This window comes from Gobio gobio, assembly GCF_949357685.1.
Source record: "Gobio gobio genome assembly, chromosome: 6".
NCBI lineage: Eukaryota > Metazoa > Chordata > Actinopteri > Cypriniformes > Gobionidae > Gobio > Gobio gobio.
Genome location: NC_137102.1, coordinates 43,046,784 through 43,063,297, shown reverse-complemented (window position 1 = coordinate 43,063,297; position 16,514 = coordinate 43,046,784). Strand labels below are relative to the sequence as shown.

The following is a 16,514-nucleotide window of genomic DNA, read 5'->3' as shown; positions in this document are numbered from 1 at the left end:
GGGAACTGCATATTGCAAACAGTTTCAGAAAATTGTTTGGTGCGATATGATTCCAAATAAATACATGTTCAGTAATATCTTCCAGAGATTTTTTAATTTTTTCTCTAAATAATGTTGATATATGGCAACTAGTAAACACGCTAAGTTTCGTCATCCTGACATGTGTGGAAAGGGTTAAAACATGCGCGTTACAACTAACCCCGCGTTAGGTTGTGCCCCGCGCTCCCTAATAATAATTGTTGTTGTTATTATTATTATAATTATTATTTGCCTATTGTGGCATTTAAGCTACATGCATTTAGAAGAAGAAAAGGGAACAAAGAAATTAAAAGTCATAATACACAATGCCAGGTTTATTAGGCAATAATAATAAAGTGCTAAGATTATTATAGTTAATCAAGATTTTGACACACATAATTCTTATTAAATCGTTGTATTCCGCCACCCGTTTATAGAGAATCACTGCAGTTAATATAATTTGATGAATAATACACAATAAAACAATAAAATTCGTGGGAGTTTGCTGTTCTTCTTCTCAAATGAATCCGTGAGTAAAGTTTTTACAAACCCGTGCGCACGGATTATGAATTTGTGGGAACAGATTTAAAAACTGAGGGTACGGTTTGCAAAATCTGAGCGCACGGATTGGAAATTCGTGGGTACGGTTTATTAATCCGTGGGCACGATTTGTTAAACCGAGGGAACAGTTTAAGAAATCGTGATCACTGTTTATAAACTGAGGGAACGGACTGCAAAACCGTCTGCACAGATTTTTTTTTTTTTTTCTCCTATAGGTGACCTGCCGGGCTCCGTAGTACGCAGCTCTCTCATTAAGATAGAGACTTGCTGCCACCTACTGGCGGTGTTAGTTTCATAGTTACAGTTTTTCTCGATTGCTAAAACACATTTCTTGAAAGCAGCTCACATTTTCTCTTAAACTGTGAACACACAACTCAATTTTCAAGCTACATTTACAAAACCTCAGACACTTCTTGCAAAACCAAACTTTCACCTCAAAACAGTTCAATCTGTGCTCAAAACTGAACTATGTTGTCAAATCGTGCCCCGAGTCAATCAAAATTAAAAAATCTACTGAACAGTCACTAAACACTACGTAGAAAAATAGAAAACACAATACTCAGGACATGAAGCTGGTGAAATAAATGCATTTAGCACTTGTACAAAAAGACAAAACAGAAATATTGTGCATTTACATGTACTGTATCACTTTTAAAAACAAACAAGTCAAGTCAAGTCAACTTTATTTATATAGCGCTTTTAACAATGTAGATTGTTTCAAAGCAGCTTTACAGTGTTAAACAGGAAAATAATGCAGCATAATTTTATTCAGCTGTATAGCCATTCTGGAAAAATTTCAAGTATCATACAGTGACAGTGTGGGCTTTAGATCAATAATTTGATCAGTAATTTAGTTTAAATGGTTAATTTAGTTTATTATTTAGATGTATTTCGATGTTTAGTTGAAAAATTTAGTGTCCCCAACTGAGCACGCCAAGCCAGAGGCAACAGTGGCAAGGAAATCAAAACCCCATTAGGTGACCTAATGGAGAAAAATAAACCTTGGGAGAAACCAGGCTCAGTCGGGGTGCCAGTTCTCCTCTGGCCACAGAAATCAGAAATCAGAAAAACAGAAATCATACGTGCTTACCACTTGTGTACAGTAAGCCTATGTATACTGTAAATATAAAGTACAAAAAATACAAATAAGTGAATTATTCAGCCACAGCATCATGTCTCCTTACTGGGTCAGGCCACAGGACTTCATCCACATCACAGGCCACATTTTGTCTGGCCAGGCAACGGGGAAAAAAACCCCTGGCATGCCGTATCCAGGCTTGGCATGCCTCCATACCTATGTCACCACAGGCAAGTCCCATGGCTTGCAGGAGATTTACCCTGGTGTAAGGTTGGCGTTTATATACCTTCCACCGCCATGAGGAGAAGAATTCCTCAATGGGGTTTAGGAAAGGGGAGTACGGTGGAAGGCAAAGATTGATAAAATCTTGGTTCACATTGAACCACTCTCTAACCTGGAGGGCTCTGTGAAAACTCACATTATCCCAAACAACCACATAGATGGGATGCTCATCCTGCTGCCCCAACAGAGCATCTCGCATGTTATTGAGGAAAATGAGGAGCTGGTGAGTGTTGTAGGGCCCCAGGTTGGCATGATGGTGGACAACCCCATGATTGCTGATGGCAGCACATAATGTGACATTGCCACCACGCTGCCCAGGAACACCAACAATGGCCCGATGGCCAATCACATTACGGCCTCTCCTTCTCCTTTTGGTGAGATTAAACCCAGCTTCATCCATATAGATGTATTCATGGGGTCTTTCCATTGCATCCAGTTCAAAAACCCTCTGTAGAAATAGATATAGTTCTGTAAGTGATACGGAAAGTGATTTAGGCCACTACAGTAAATCACTACAGTAATCAACATTGAATGTGTCTGGGTGTATGCCAACCTGTACATACTGGAATCTTTGCTCCTTTACTCTGTCTGAGTTGCGGTCAAAAGGCACTCTGTATAGCTGTTTCATGCGCAGTCTGTTGCGCTTGAGGACACGATCAACAGTAGAGAGGCTGACACTGTTTATACCCTCAAAATTTACATGGTCCTCAATGATCTTCTGCTGAATTTCACGCAGTTTAATGGCATTGTTCTCACGGACCATATCAACAATTAGGGTCTCTTGGTGTGGGGAGAACATACCTGTCCTGCCACCCCCATGTAGCAGTCTTTCAATTCTACAAAAAGAGAACATGGAGTTACAAAAAATATACATGGAATACTAGGCCTACAAACAGTTAGACCAACCCTCCATTACGATACTACAGTACATTGGTACAGTGGTGTACTGGAACATATATTTACTTACAGTATACTGTGATACAGTATATAGTATGTCTTACAGTAATTGCTGTCAGCATTTACATACTAGGCTATAATTTAAAAAAAAAAGTTATTACCTGTTCTCTTCTCTAAATCTTCGGATTATGGTGGACACAGTGAATCTACTAAGGTGTGGTTGTACCCTTTGTCCAGCCTCCCTCATGCTCATACCATGGACAAGAACATGGTCAATCACAGTAGCTCTGATTTCATCAGATATTACTGTTCTTTGTCTTTGCTGACCACCTCGACCACCTCGACCACCTCTCACACGGACTCTTCCTCTCAGATTTCTATCCATTGTAAGACCTCACAATTTTGAGTTGTTGTGTTCAACTGGTGACACCTGTGCTTTCATTGTGTTTGACTTTTGTCACTTGTGCTCACCATTCTGCAGCACAGGTGCATCACAATGAAAATGTGTTGACAAGTTGTGTCTAAACAGGTGAAAAGTGCTTATGGTTTTGCCAAAAGAGTGATTGATTCAATCAGTGGGTTCAGGCAACTGAGCATTTGGTTCAAACAATAGGGTTTAGTGTTTTAGCAATTGAGAAAAACTGTAAAAAGTAGACGTTTCATTTTTTTGTATTATAATGATGATGTAATATTAGCCTACCACCAAACTTTGACTGAAGGCATGTTGCATATTACTTGTTCTAGGAAACTGAAAGCATATTAAAATGTTTGTGCAATTTGTGCTACTCCTTCATGATGTTTGTAGCGCAAGTAGGACCCAAACATAAACTCAAGCATTTATATTATATTAATATAATCAAAAAATATATTATTCATAAGAATTTAAGTAAAAAAAAAAAAAAAAAAAGAATAAATGTATTATTTACATTTGAATGATGACAACTGTCAATGCGTGAACGTGTTTAGGCTATTTCAATAGTTTTTTTCAGTCAGCAAAACCAAATAATTGGGTGACAAATAGCATGCATATAGACTATTAATTTTACAGGTTAACAAATAAAACCAAATAATTGGGTGACAAATAGCATGCATATATATACTATTAATTTTACAGGCTAACAAATACAGTGTTGGGAAAACTCTTATTTTGAAAAACAATGATGCATATCCTGCCAATCAGATTTCCGTGCAAGAACGGAAAACCAAAAATCTAGTCATAATTTTGTTTTTTCGTTTTTCTAAAAAAACGAAAAAACGAAAAAAGGAGTTGTTTTCTCGTTTTTCCGTTTTCATATGTGAAAGCAAAAACAAATGAACGAATGATACCTGGACCCATCTGGTATCCACTTATTTCAAACCTTTACTTGACTGAAAATGGTAAACAATACAACCGTTAAACTGCTAGTAGGCTAACTGATCCATATTTAAATTCAAGGCAATGACTGTTTGTCTTTGATGATTTTAGTCGGGTTCCGCGTTTACGTTTCAAATGTGTACAAAAACGCATTACCATGTGACATATGGTGTTAACATGCCTACCATGTTTTTGACACGTAAACCATGTTTTGGGGGAATGTACTACACCACAGCAATAGCCTACCATGCTTTTCTGTGGCGTAGCCTACCATCATGGAACATAGGCCTACTACCATGTGGTGAGTAAGAATTGTTTTGAAAGAAATGAATGCTTTTATTCATCAAGCATGCATACAATTCTTTTTAAAAGTAAATACTTTTACATTGTTACCAAAAAATTCGATTTCAAATTAATTTTCGCTTGCCATTATATTCATCCTTAAAAAAAATTGTTTCCACAAAAACAAAATCAATCAAATTAGCATATTAGAATGATTTCTGAAGGATCATGTGACTGCAGTAATGATGCTGAAAATTGCACTGCCATCAATTAATTTAAACTGTATAAATAAAATACATATAATTGCTATATTTGTGATTATATATGCAGCCTTTGAGAGCATATAGACCTTTTTCAAAAACATTAATAAATAAAACCTTACTGACCCCAAACTTTTGAACAGTAACAAAGTACTACGGTATTACCATAAGGTTTTGAAAACACCATGGTAATATCATGATATTCTTTGAAGATCCATACAAATCTAGTGGTATTACCATGGTGTTTTTGATACGTTACCCTGTTAATACCATGTTTTTGGACATCTATGTACCATGATATCTTTGTATATATGGAATATGGTAATCATTCTGTACTATGGTTCATAACAATGTGCCTTGGTGTTATTGTCTGTTTGGGAAAGGCTAGTCACTGAGTACAGTAAAAAGAACAACAGCACATGTAATATTCATTTTTTTTATTCATTCAATCACATTTAGTAGAAAATAAAGTTCATTTAGGGCCGGTAAATTCTTAAACATTTATCCAGTTGCATAAACAATGCCTGATTAAGACAACAGTAATACTGCTATGATATTGATCGATCGAGTAGACGGAAAATGATAAGAATAAGTTAGTCGCACGCTACAAAACTTCACACGGGTAATGTCGGACATGAAGGGAAGGAACATCCACCGAACTGAATGAGAATTCAAGCGATGATTAGTGCAAATATCGGTTTTGTTTATATATTATACTTTACAAAATATCATTCTATGGTTTTAAAGATAAATAGATAAAAAGGTTCCTTTATGTCAAAGATTGTCAGCAGACTCAGAGGGAGAGAGACGGAGAGAGAGAGAAATAAAGAAATTGTAGTTAAGTGCAGAAGGTTACGAATGAAGGTTGAGAAAAAGCGGGAGCGGAAGCAAAACAATTCACTCGAGTAAGCAAGAATATGCTGAATATGTGTGTGTAAAATTGTCTGAGGGAGTCTTTATGAATTCATCAAGGTGCAAATTCATCTACTGGGCATATCTCTCCCTCTCTCTCCTCTCAGCATCACAATGACCCTCTGTTTTCACAGAGCTTTGGCTCAAATGGTTGTCATGATGCTTCAGCGTTGCTTGGCTCCGAACTCTGATGACCTGCAGAAATAAACAGAGGAATAAAGAGAGAGAGAGAGAGCAGTGAATGATGGCCTACTTACGTTACCTGTTTACTAATCTGGCTTTGTTAAAGGTCAGTTCAGAGCCATCTGTCTATGGACACACAAACACGGACAGGTGCACACGCTCACGATACATTCACATGTAACAGGAAAGATTTCCTCTAATTACTGAAGCAGTTTCCAGTCAGACTATAGCCAATAAAACTGCTCGTCGCTTCCAAGAAGTACATACACACACAAAACAACACAGTACCGGGGAAATCCAAAGATTTATTTCGTTTCGGAGGGAGTCTAGGTTTTTTCACAGGGGGTTTACGATCTGAGGATCTCTCCAGATCACAGCGGGTATCCTGCTCCATTCCTAAGGGGGTAAATACAGGGGGCACACACAGAGGGAGGGATAGGCACTACGTGAGGATCAGGCTGATGTTGAGCTGACATATGAAAGCATGCAGAGCAGTAGATGATGAACGTGGACCCTCGTCGCATGCTCAAAAGGGATCCGAAGTGTGTACCTGTGTCACAGGAGTTCGCTTTCCTGTTTCGATGTGGTTTCATGGGACCTCCAGGGCTGCTTCTGACTTCATCACCTGACCAAAAACAAACATCATACGTTCTCTGCATCAGGTTTTTTATTTATTTTTTTTACTGGGAGGCTAAAAATGTGATGACATTTTTTTTTTTTAGAGATGTAAATGTCCTTAATTAATATTAATTTAATATTTAAAATTACATTCTCACTCATCAAATTTGGTAAATGTATTTTTCTATATACCCTAATCATTGTTAAAGGTGCCCTATGTAAAATGTTTTGAGTCAAATATCCAAAAACCACTAGGCCAGTGTTATATATTTTGTTCAGTTGAGTACTTACAATATCCCAAATGTTTCCAACTATTTGTAAATCGTGAGAAATTGCTATTTTAACCAAGGAACCGGGACGTGTGAGGGAGTCGCCTGTCAATTGCGTCATATCTGCGTTACCCTCGGTTTCCGGTTTTATTTTGCAGAAACGCTTTACTCTTACTGCAGTGTGCAACAAGTGTCATATCTCATAATATATATATACAAGTACAAGTACAAATATACAAGTACAAATACATATATACAAGTGTCATGTGTCATAATAAAAGTCCCACCGGAGACTGTGTCATAATAAAAGTCCCGCCGCTCTTCTCATTAACAATCGCTCCAGCGGCCATGCTCAGCTCCACAACACTCTGTCCTGCTCTGCTTCATACTACAGTAACGTTAATAATCGCATCCATGAGCATGATTTCTGCCTGAGGCCTATCCCGATTCTTTTCCACCGGCTGTGAGGTGAAGACCACATGTCCCAAGATTCTGCGCTCAAACGTGGCGTCATCAAACTATGCTTTTGTTTTGAACAGGCGACCTCTAGTGGACGGAAAAGTTACATACTGCACCTTTAACAACATGTATTCTTTACTTCAATAAGCCCATTGTGTCTGCTTTAAATTATTACATTATTATTATGTTTATTAATGCATTGTTAGCTAACTGTGTGATTTATATATGTACTTTTCTGAAATCCATAACTTGGACACATTTTCCTCTGATAACAAATCACTCTAAATCAGAGATGTATAATAATGAAGTAGAACTACTTCACTACTGTACTTAAGTACTAAAAGGCAGTATCTGTACTTTACTAGAGTATTATTTTTTTCTCCTACTTCCACTTTTACTTCAGTACATATTTTCGATGAGTTTAATACTTTTACTCCGATATTTTTTTATGTGCTGCATCGTTACTCGTTACAATTATAAAAAATGTTACGAATCATTCCATTCCAAACCCACATTACCACTGCCAGAACGGTAGATGACAGGTTTGATGAAGCTGGCACATCATTGAGCGAATCAAGCTATTAAGAAGACTGCCTTTTGATCAGCTTAAAAGATGGACAAACCAAAAACACCACCTTCCACCCCTTCAACTTCAAGTGATCGTGGCTGTGAGAGAGAGTGCGAGAGTGCGCGCGCGAGAGAGAGAGATTCACTGTCTATAAAACAACACGAGCGTCTTGCGCTCAAATTGCTCTCTATTTGTTTACATAGTTAATGTGCACTGTGAAGTAACATATACAAACAATGAACAGCTGTATTTTAATTAACTAAAATTAACAAGGATTAATAAATACAGTAACAAATGTATTGATCATGGTTAGTTCATGTTAGTTATTAGTCTAATACATTAACTAATGTAATGTTAACAAAATCAAACCATATTGTAAAGTGTTACAAACAAATCATTTACTCAGAACACCTCTTGAAATGAGAATATAAGTGTGCTTACCCCATTTTTTTTTATAGTAAGAGTGGTTAGTAAGATTTAATCTTAATGAACTACAGTATTTTCAGGTTATTTATATGGCAATGTGTAGAAAAATTACCTACCAACATTGTGATTGTCCTTTAGGTTAATCATTTGAAATAATAAAAACAATATGATTTTCAAACTTTTGACTACTTTCTTTAATAACTACATAACAACACAATACTTGTACTTTTACTTTCAGTACTTGAGTAGTACATTTTTAAATAAACTACTTGCAATACTTAAGTAAAAAAAATGTTGAATACTTTAGTACTTCTATTTAAGTGTGGTGCTTAAAGAGCACTTCAACTTCTACTCAAGTCACTTTTTTGATAAGGAACTTGTACTTTTACTCAAGTCTGTGTCTCTAGTACTTTATACATCTCTGCTCTAAATTGTAATCTAGACACATGCATTTTCTGTAAAGCTGCTTTGAAATGATTTTAATTGTGAAAAGTGCTATACAAATAAATATAAGTTTAATTGAATTGAAATATTGATATTATTATTTCATTGTTTTAAAAAAAATAGGGTTAAAGGGTTCATCTCAGATACGCTGTTAACTTAATAAAAAGGAAATATTTTTTTGAAAATATAATATATTTACTTTTTATGAAGTTATGCAATAAAGTAAAAGTGAATTATTTGATTTTGTAAACTATTCTTTTTATAGTCTTTATAATATCACATTTAATTGTGTACAGGAAAATATATAGGCCAATCTATATGTTTTATGAAAGAAGCCTCTCACAAATGATTATCATATTAAAGGGATAGTTCACCCAAAAATATTAATTCTTTGATCATTTACTCAACCTCAAGTTGTTCCAAACCTGTATGAATTTCTCTCTTCTGTTGAACACAAATGAAGATAATTGATAAAGGGGGGGGGGGGGTGTACTATGGTAGTCTGCCGAGATCTGCTTAGTTACAAACATTCTTCCAAATATATTCCTTTGTGTTCAGCAAAAGAAAGAAATTCATACAAGTTTGGAACAACTTGAGCGTGACTAAATGATGACAACATTTTCATTTTTGGGTGAACTATCCCTTTAAGGAGTGTTTTGCTTGTGATCCATCATTTTACTTTAGCGTATGAAAAGTTAAATGCAACTACCAGTTTGACATTTTAATGTAATTATTGTCTCTGAATTACCTTGAAGTAAAGCAGAATCTACTGAAGCAGAATGAAACACAGGCTTAGCAGAGGTGGGCGGAGCAGCTGGTGGCTGATTCTCATTGGCCACGTCATGTGGCGAGGAGCCAATGGGAGACGTGTGAGGTGAATAATAACATGGCTGAAAGGAATGATATCATAAAAAGCCATTTTAATGATACATAAAGACACTCCCACTCTACAATCGATGCCATTATGAATCAAAGACATTTCTTGATACTGCGATAAACACCTTTTCAGGGATAGGTGGAGTCTGTCCTTCTGGTTTTTGGTCTTTTTCGTCTTCTCCACATCTCCTGTGCTCTGTTTCCTCATCCTTCTCCCTCAGCTCTCCAGAATCTTCAGTAGATAGGGACAGGAATGATCACCGTGACAGTTCATACTATTGATATAGAGTTATATAGTGTAATATGCTTGTTAAAACTAGTTAACATAAATTAACGATGCCAACATATGCAGTACCAGAGCTCTCCTCCAGATGGCGTTGCCGTGTCTTAGCCAGGCTCGGCTTGGTGCTCTGAGGCGGTGGCTCAGGTCTTTTTCTGGTTTCCAGAAGCTGAGGGTCCATTATATTGTCTGCCTTTTTCTGGTTGTCTGACTGTGATTCTTGTCTTCCTCTTTCTGTCTGTCTGTCAATAGATGGCGTGTGCCCTTTAGCAACGATATCTGAATGTCGGTCCATCTCATGCTCTCCGTATCCAATCTCTTCAGATGAGCCGAACACCTCGCTGTAATCAGGCGACTGCAGGAAAAAGACAAGAGTGTGAAAGACTGTGGTAAACTCATAAAATTCATATTTAGTTTGTTCTCAAACACAAGTGATGCTAACAACCAATATATTACTAACTAATGAAACAATTTCATTTCAGTGTTGGTGCTCAACACTACCTGCATTACAACAGCTATTTTGTGAATGAATAAATGAATATCAGGTCTATTATATTATTACCTCCCTACCTGATAGAATCTCCACATTCCCCCTCACCCCAAAATAAAGATGTATTTTTATGAAATTCAATATTGTCAAAACAATACCCAGAGCAATCACAGCAAATTTAAAGGTGCATTGTGTAGTATTTATGAGGATCTATTGACAGAAACGCAATATAATATGCATAACGATGTTTTCAGTGGTGTATATAATGTACCATTATGTTTTTATTACCTTAGAATGAGCCATTTCTATCTACATACACCGCGGGTCCCCTTACAGTGAAATCGTAATTTTGCACCATCATGTTTCTATAGTAGCCATAAACGGACAAACTTCTCTACAGAGCGCTAGTCACTCTCTGCTCTCTCTGACGACGACATTTTTGTCCTGTGTCGGCCACCGTAGCTTCTCTATTTTGCAACTCACAACCTCATCACTAGATGTCGCTAAAGTTTACTCACTGCACCTTTACATTTTTCCATACAGATTCACAAAAATGCCCCCCTCCCACTCTTTTCAGATAACTAAAAAATACTGACTTTTAAAGTTAAATTAAAGTTTATTCAATTAAATCAATTAATTAATTATAATAATAAATTATAATAAAATACAGTGTTTGTATACATTAAATAAACATTTCTAGCATTTCAAATATTGATTATTAATATAATCAAATGTTTCTGGAAATAGTCAAAGGAATAATATACATTTAATTTAATTTTAATTTTACTTCCTTAAATTCAAATTCAACTCAGTTTCAAGAACTGAACAGAAATCTAAATGACGTAATGTGGTGAACTACCTGTCTCTGTGAGAAGCAGGAGGGGCTAAGTCCCATCATTCCTGGCAGGGGTATACCCTGAATGGGCCGTCCTGACAGCTGAGGGGTCCTCTGAACACCCGGCCCTACCAACCTCCCATTGGTGCCTTCAGTGCCTGGGTCTGACCTCCCACGATCCTTTGGGTGTTGAATCAAGGAGTACACATTCTCAGTGGCAATACTGAAAGAGCAAAAGATTAAAAAAAAGATTAAAAAACGAGATTAAGAGTTTGACTTATGTTGTCTGATTTATTAATGTAATACAGCGACTTTATCATTTATTATTCCATTTACAACTACCATTCAAAAGTTTGGGTTTCAGTAAGATTAAATACATTAGTATTTTTATTCAGCAAGGACATTCAATTAATCAAAAGTGACAGTAAAAACATGTACTAAAGATTTCTATTTCAAACAAATGCTATTCTTTTGAACTTTTTATACATCAAAGAATCCTGAAAAAAAAAATTATCATGGTTTTCACAAAAAAATATTCAGCAGCATAATAAATTACATTTTCATATATACTACATTTAAATAAAAACAAATGCAGCCTTGGTGAGCATAAAATACTTCTTTAAAAAGCATTAAAAAACGTACACGTTTTAGTGTATGAACATCATCCATTATTCAGATTTTGTAAGCATATTATATAGTTGTGCTTGTGATTCAATTATTTTATTTGTGATAACGCAATGAAGATATTAATAACTCATAATGCTGTTTTTCCTGTGAATTTTTTTTGCATAGTAAAATAAAACCATTAGCACTTTTTGCCATATAATTTTGTCAGATAAATACCATAACCAAGTTTAGTGTAGTGTTCTTCAGTCATATTTAAAATATATATAACATTTAAATGACATTTAACATCAAACTTGTAGGCAATTAAAACCAAATATCCCTTCCGGACATCACTTTTTTTATTTTACAGTGGTGTCCTTGTTACATATGTACTTACCATAGTAATAACCCTCAACCAAACCCTAATCCTATTCTAACCCTATAGTAAGTACATGTAGTTAATTATTACTTAGTACTTAAATATATAATTACACTGTAACAATAACACCTTAAAACAAAGGGTAACACTTTATTTTACAAGTGTCCTTGTTACGTGTTACATGTACCATAGGGGGTGAAATGCTGTTTCATGCATACTGAGATTTTTACACTGTTAAAGAGTTGGATTCCCATGCTAAACATGGACAAAGTTTAAAAAAAAAAAAAAGTTGAATGTTTGATGTTGTATTTCTGTGCCAAAAATACTCCTTCCGGTTTCTCATAAGTTCCGGAAAGTTTTTTTTGAGTATGGGTCCATCTGACGTAAGCTGGGGCGGAATATCCTTGTACGGGCCATAAGGGCTCTTCTCCAGGAAGGGCGCGCGGGCGGCTAGAGCGAGAGATGCCCGCCCATTATAGCGCTTTGCTCGGCTTTAGGCAAGCCGGCTGCGCTGCAGTCACAGGACGTCACGAAATCAACCATGTCACCAAAGATGTGTGTTTTTGGTTGTCCGGGACAACCCAAGACAACCCTGTACAGCTTCCCAAAGAACCCAGCCTTAATGGGACCCCTGCATTTCGGCGACAATCATTTTATAAACAAGGCCCAGTTTAACTCCGGATTTGTAGCTTGTCTAATGCTGAAAGATGGAGCGGTTCCAGCGATTAAGGTTGGAAGCAGGCGGTGAGTAAAACTGCTTCAAATGTCTTTGTGTTGTTAGCTATCGACTTGTTCATTCAAATGCGCTACTATTTGATTGTTTTTCTATGTAACTTAAACACACACTAGTCTGACTTGCAAAACCGTTCCGCTTGCTACTGCTAAAATTAAATTGCATACAATAGTCCATAAGTCCTCATAAACCATGAGTAAACACACACAAATGTTGCAAAACTCGCGCATGACAAGCCGCTATAAGCAGGTAACGTTATATAAGTTTTACAGTACATACCATTGAGACGTCCTGCTGTAGTCGTCGTCGTTGCTTCTCCTGTTCAATTTCAGCCTCTAGATCTGATTCTGGATCATATATGAATGGCTAAATCCGATTGATCTCTATGGTTTATTTAGGATAACGTTTTTTTCCACGTTTAAGGATGTCAGCTTTCAGCTCTCAACACAATCGCTGCGCACGCCCGTGATTCTTTAGCTCCGCCCACACGATACGCCCCCAGCCGCTCGTTTTTTTTTGGAAAGACTTGGTACAGCGTATCTTTCTTTTATAAATATAATAAAACTAAAGACTTTTCGGAGATATGAAGGATACAATACTACTCTATAGGCACTCAAGATTGACATGAGATTGACTGAAACTGAGTGTTTCACCCCCCCTTTAATATTACTCAGTACTTAAACATATAATCACACTGTTACAATGACACCTTAAAATAAAGTGTAACCAAATAACGTGTAACCCACTTTTGGCCACTACTGGGGTTTAACATATGAAGGACTTGGTTGCACTTTATTTTACAGCACATGCACTTACGTGTACTTACAGTGTACTTACCTAAGAAAGTACTAGGTAAAATAAGGTAACTACACGGGTTAAGGTTAGGGGTAGGTTTAGTACCTAGTTATTACAAGGACTCACTTAGTGCGACATTCCTCCCCGCAGGCCCCGCCCCTTCCTGTAGGGTCTGGTTCCTGATATGATATGGTAGAGTTTCGATTCTTCCTGAATCCTGAAAAGATTGACAGCACACTGCGTCTTTTCTTCCTCCTCAGAGCCTGAGCGTGATGGTGGGATGACAGCTGACTGCAAGACAGAAAGTCAGGGTGTCAGAGATAAGATAACGTTCCACATTTATGAATGCCCAGATTCCTTCAACCTTTAAAAAGTGGGCAAATGTGGCACCTTCATTGTTAGACTTCATCACTACGCAGAAGTGTTAAGTACTAAAGCACCTGTCTGGTAAAACTCTCTTGGTGTAGAAGTCGGGCAGTCCATCATCCAATAGAGACACCCCACCATTCTCCGAGCAGTGCTACAGGACGACAAGAGAAATAATGATGATGATGATGTCTGCTTTTGAGGACCGGGACTGGAGTAGATCATCTCTCTAAATTAGAGGATGATGCTGTCATAGTACTGTGTCTCACCATCTGGGTTTTGTTCCTCTGTATTATGTCCGTGCATTAATTTGATCAACAGACAAAACAAAGACACGGCTTGCAGGCATTTAGCCTGATCAGAAGTGATTGAAAAGGAGAGAGCCTTTAATGCTTGGTGCTGTAATTCTGGAGACCATGCAGAAAACATCTGGGGCTACGTTCAGTTCGATTTCTGTGAACAATCACGTTAACAAGAGAATGTGATTAAAATCACCCCCTCCTCTTGTTAACAGCTTGAATGGCTGTCGGTTAACCCGTGTCTATTTCATATTTAGCATATTTATGAAGAACAGCTCCTGTAGAATCCATAAACTAACGTGATTTTGACTTAATTTATTACAAATCATATTTAATCGCAGATTTTTGAGTATTTCCTCTCTTTAAGAATCCAGAACTGACTCGTTCACTAGTCAGCGGAATAATAAAAGTTACAAAAAGACTACTGGGGATACAAGCTATTCAACAACAACATGATAAAGAATGCCTCTGGAGGTGCGAATCTAAACGAGTCTATGTCTGCAGCAGATTTAATTACAGGTTAAATAAGAGAAATCAGTTTGATGTGATCGTGTTCTCCCACAATACACCGAGGCCCCTGTGTGACTGGTTGCCAAGTGTTTCCATCAAACTGAATTGAAGACAATATCGATCACAAAAATATATGAGGAATAATGAATATGCGGCTGATATCAAACTAGAAGGCAATATGAGGCAAAGCCTGAAATGGTCAGAGTGCAGTGTTTGGTCATTGTATTACATTTAATTCTTATTTTAGCAATAAACATGCTGTATAAAGATACATGCAAAGTAGTATTGGTGTGGCTATACTGGCAATAATGGTGTGGTTCTTACCGTCTCAAAAGGAGCATGTGCGGTCCTGTGCCTTCGTGGTGGCCGCGGTCTGACGTGGGTCACATGACGCAGAGGTGAACCCTGTGTGGGCAGGGTGGACAGACCTTCCCATGATGCAGAGCGTGAAAGGGGAGCAGATGTCTGAGGAGTGGACACTAAAGGTGAGGAGTTAGGGTCCTCACCTAGACCTGGAGGACAGAGAATCATATCAAATTAATTATAATATATGCTAATTAATGAATCAATCAAATCATTCACAAATAATCATATACATTTTTGCACTCAAATGAAGACGTTGTGGCAGACAAAAGCACTGAATGACAAAAAGAGTCAATAAATTGTTTGATTTATTTTTCAGTGCTGTTTTATATGTTTAAAGGGTTAGTTCACCCAAAAATCCATAATTTACTCACCCTCAAGCCATCCTTGGTGTATATGACATTCTTCTTTCAGCCGAACACAATCGGCGTTATATTAAAAAAATATCCTGGCTCTTCAGAGGTCACTCTTCCAATGGAACTAGACTTGCGTATTTGCCGTTACTAGAAGCCAGTGATTATAGTTTATAAAGTTATAAATATGGATATTTACAAAAACACATCGCTTTGCTTCAGAAGGCCTTTAGTAAACCCCCTGGAGCCATATGGATTACTTTTATGATGAATGGATGCGCTTTTTTTGGGCTTCAAAACCTAAAACACCATTCACCCCAATTATAAAGCTTGGAAGAGCCAGGATATTTTGAGTAGTGAGTAAAGGCTTGACGGCGAGTAAATTATGGGATAATTTTCATTTTTGGGTGAACTAACACTTTAACTTAAATTTTTGATCTGTTTTAAAAAAAAATGCATGAAGTAAAAAATACTAAGTTAATAGGATAAATCGACAGGCCTAATAAATGCTATATAAATATGATAAATCTGAGCTAAAATATGCTATAAATAATGAATGGGTTGAAAAATGTATGAAGTATACAAGACTTGAAAGCACTGAATGAGTGTTAACTAAAATATGAATGATAGTCCTGGTTTCATCCTACATAACGTGAGTGTGTGTGTGACTCACTGAGTCTGTTGGACACGGGACGAATGCGCCTGGTCCTGGAGCTGCGTTTCTTAATGGCGATTGTGTCCTGGGTGCAGAACGACAGAAGTGAGTGAGAACATTGCAAACTGAGCAGATGATGATGAGGCCGCTGAGTTACAAGAGATGACAGATACTGTAAATACCACCAAACACACAGATGAGTCAGTTGCGAGTGATTCACGTAACACACTCACTATGCTGATGCCAAAGTCGTCCTCCACAACATCCAGCATGTCGGCGTGTCTGTGCGCTCGCCTGGCCGTTCCCCCGTCTTCCAGCCGTCTCATCTGCGAAACCTGCCGGAGCTGTGATGACGAACAGATG

General features: G+C 37.3%; 1 protein-coding gene across 4 annotated transcripts in view; it reads right to left on the bottom strand.

Annotated features, from left to right (window-relative positions):
• Window positions 1-5,155: 5,155 nt before the first annotated feature.
• The window catches only part of carmil3 (capping protein regulator and myosin 1 linker 3), an 80,562-nt gene continuing 69,203 nt past the window's right edge, over window positions 5,156-16,514 (bottom strand). For 2 of the 4 annotated variants that reach the window (XM_079820347.1, XM_079820350.1), the window contains exons 29-39: window positions 16,385-16,495; window positions 16,170-16,236; window positions 15,105-15,292; window positions 14,046-14,125; window positions 13,732-13,896; window positions 11,117-11,315; window positions 9,843-10,122; window positions 9,613-9,719; window positions 9,360-9,501; window positions 6,378-6,452; window positions 5,877-6,223 (exon numbers count right to left, since the gene is read on the bottom strand). In XM_079820347.1, the coding sequence (XP_079676473.1) occupies window positions 6,024-6,223; window positions 6,378-6,452; window positions 9,360-9,501; window positions 9,613-9,719; window positions 9,843-10,122; window positions 11,117-11,315; window positions 13,732-13,896; window positions 14,046-14,125; window positions 15,105-15,292; window positions 16,170-16,236; window positions 16,385-16,495 (1,614 nt within the window). In that variant the 3' untranslated portion in view covers window positions 5,877-6,023. Of the gene's footprint in view, window positions 5,840-5,876; window positions 6,224-6,377; window positions 6,453-9,359; window positions 9,502-9,612; window positions 9,720-9,842; window positions 10,123-11,116; window positions 11,316-13,731; window positions 13,897-14,045; window positions 14,126-15,104; window positions 15,293-16,169; window positions 16,237-16,384; window positions 16,496-16,514 lie in introns of those variants that run through there. The other 2 variants (XM_079820348.1, XM_079820349.1) reach the window with 2 other exon arrangements.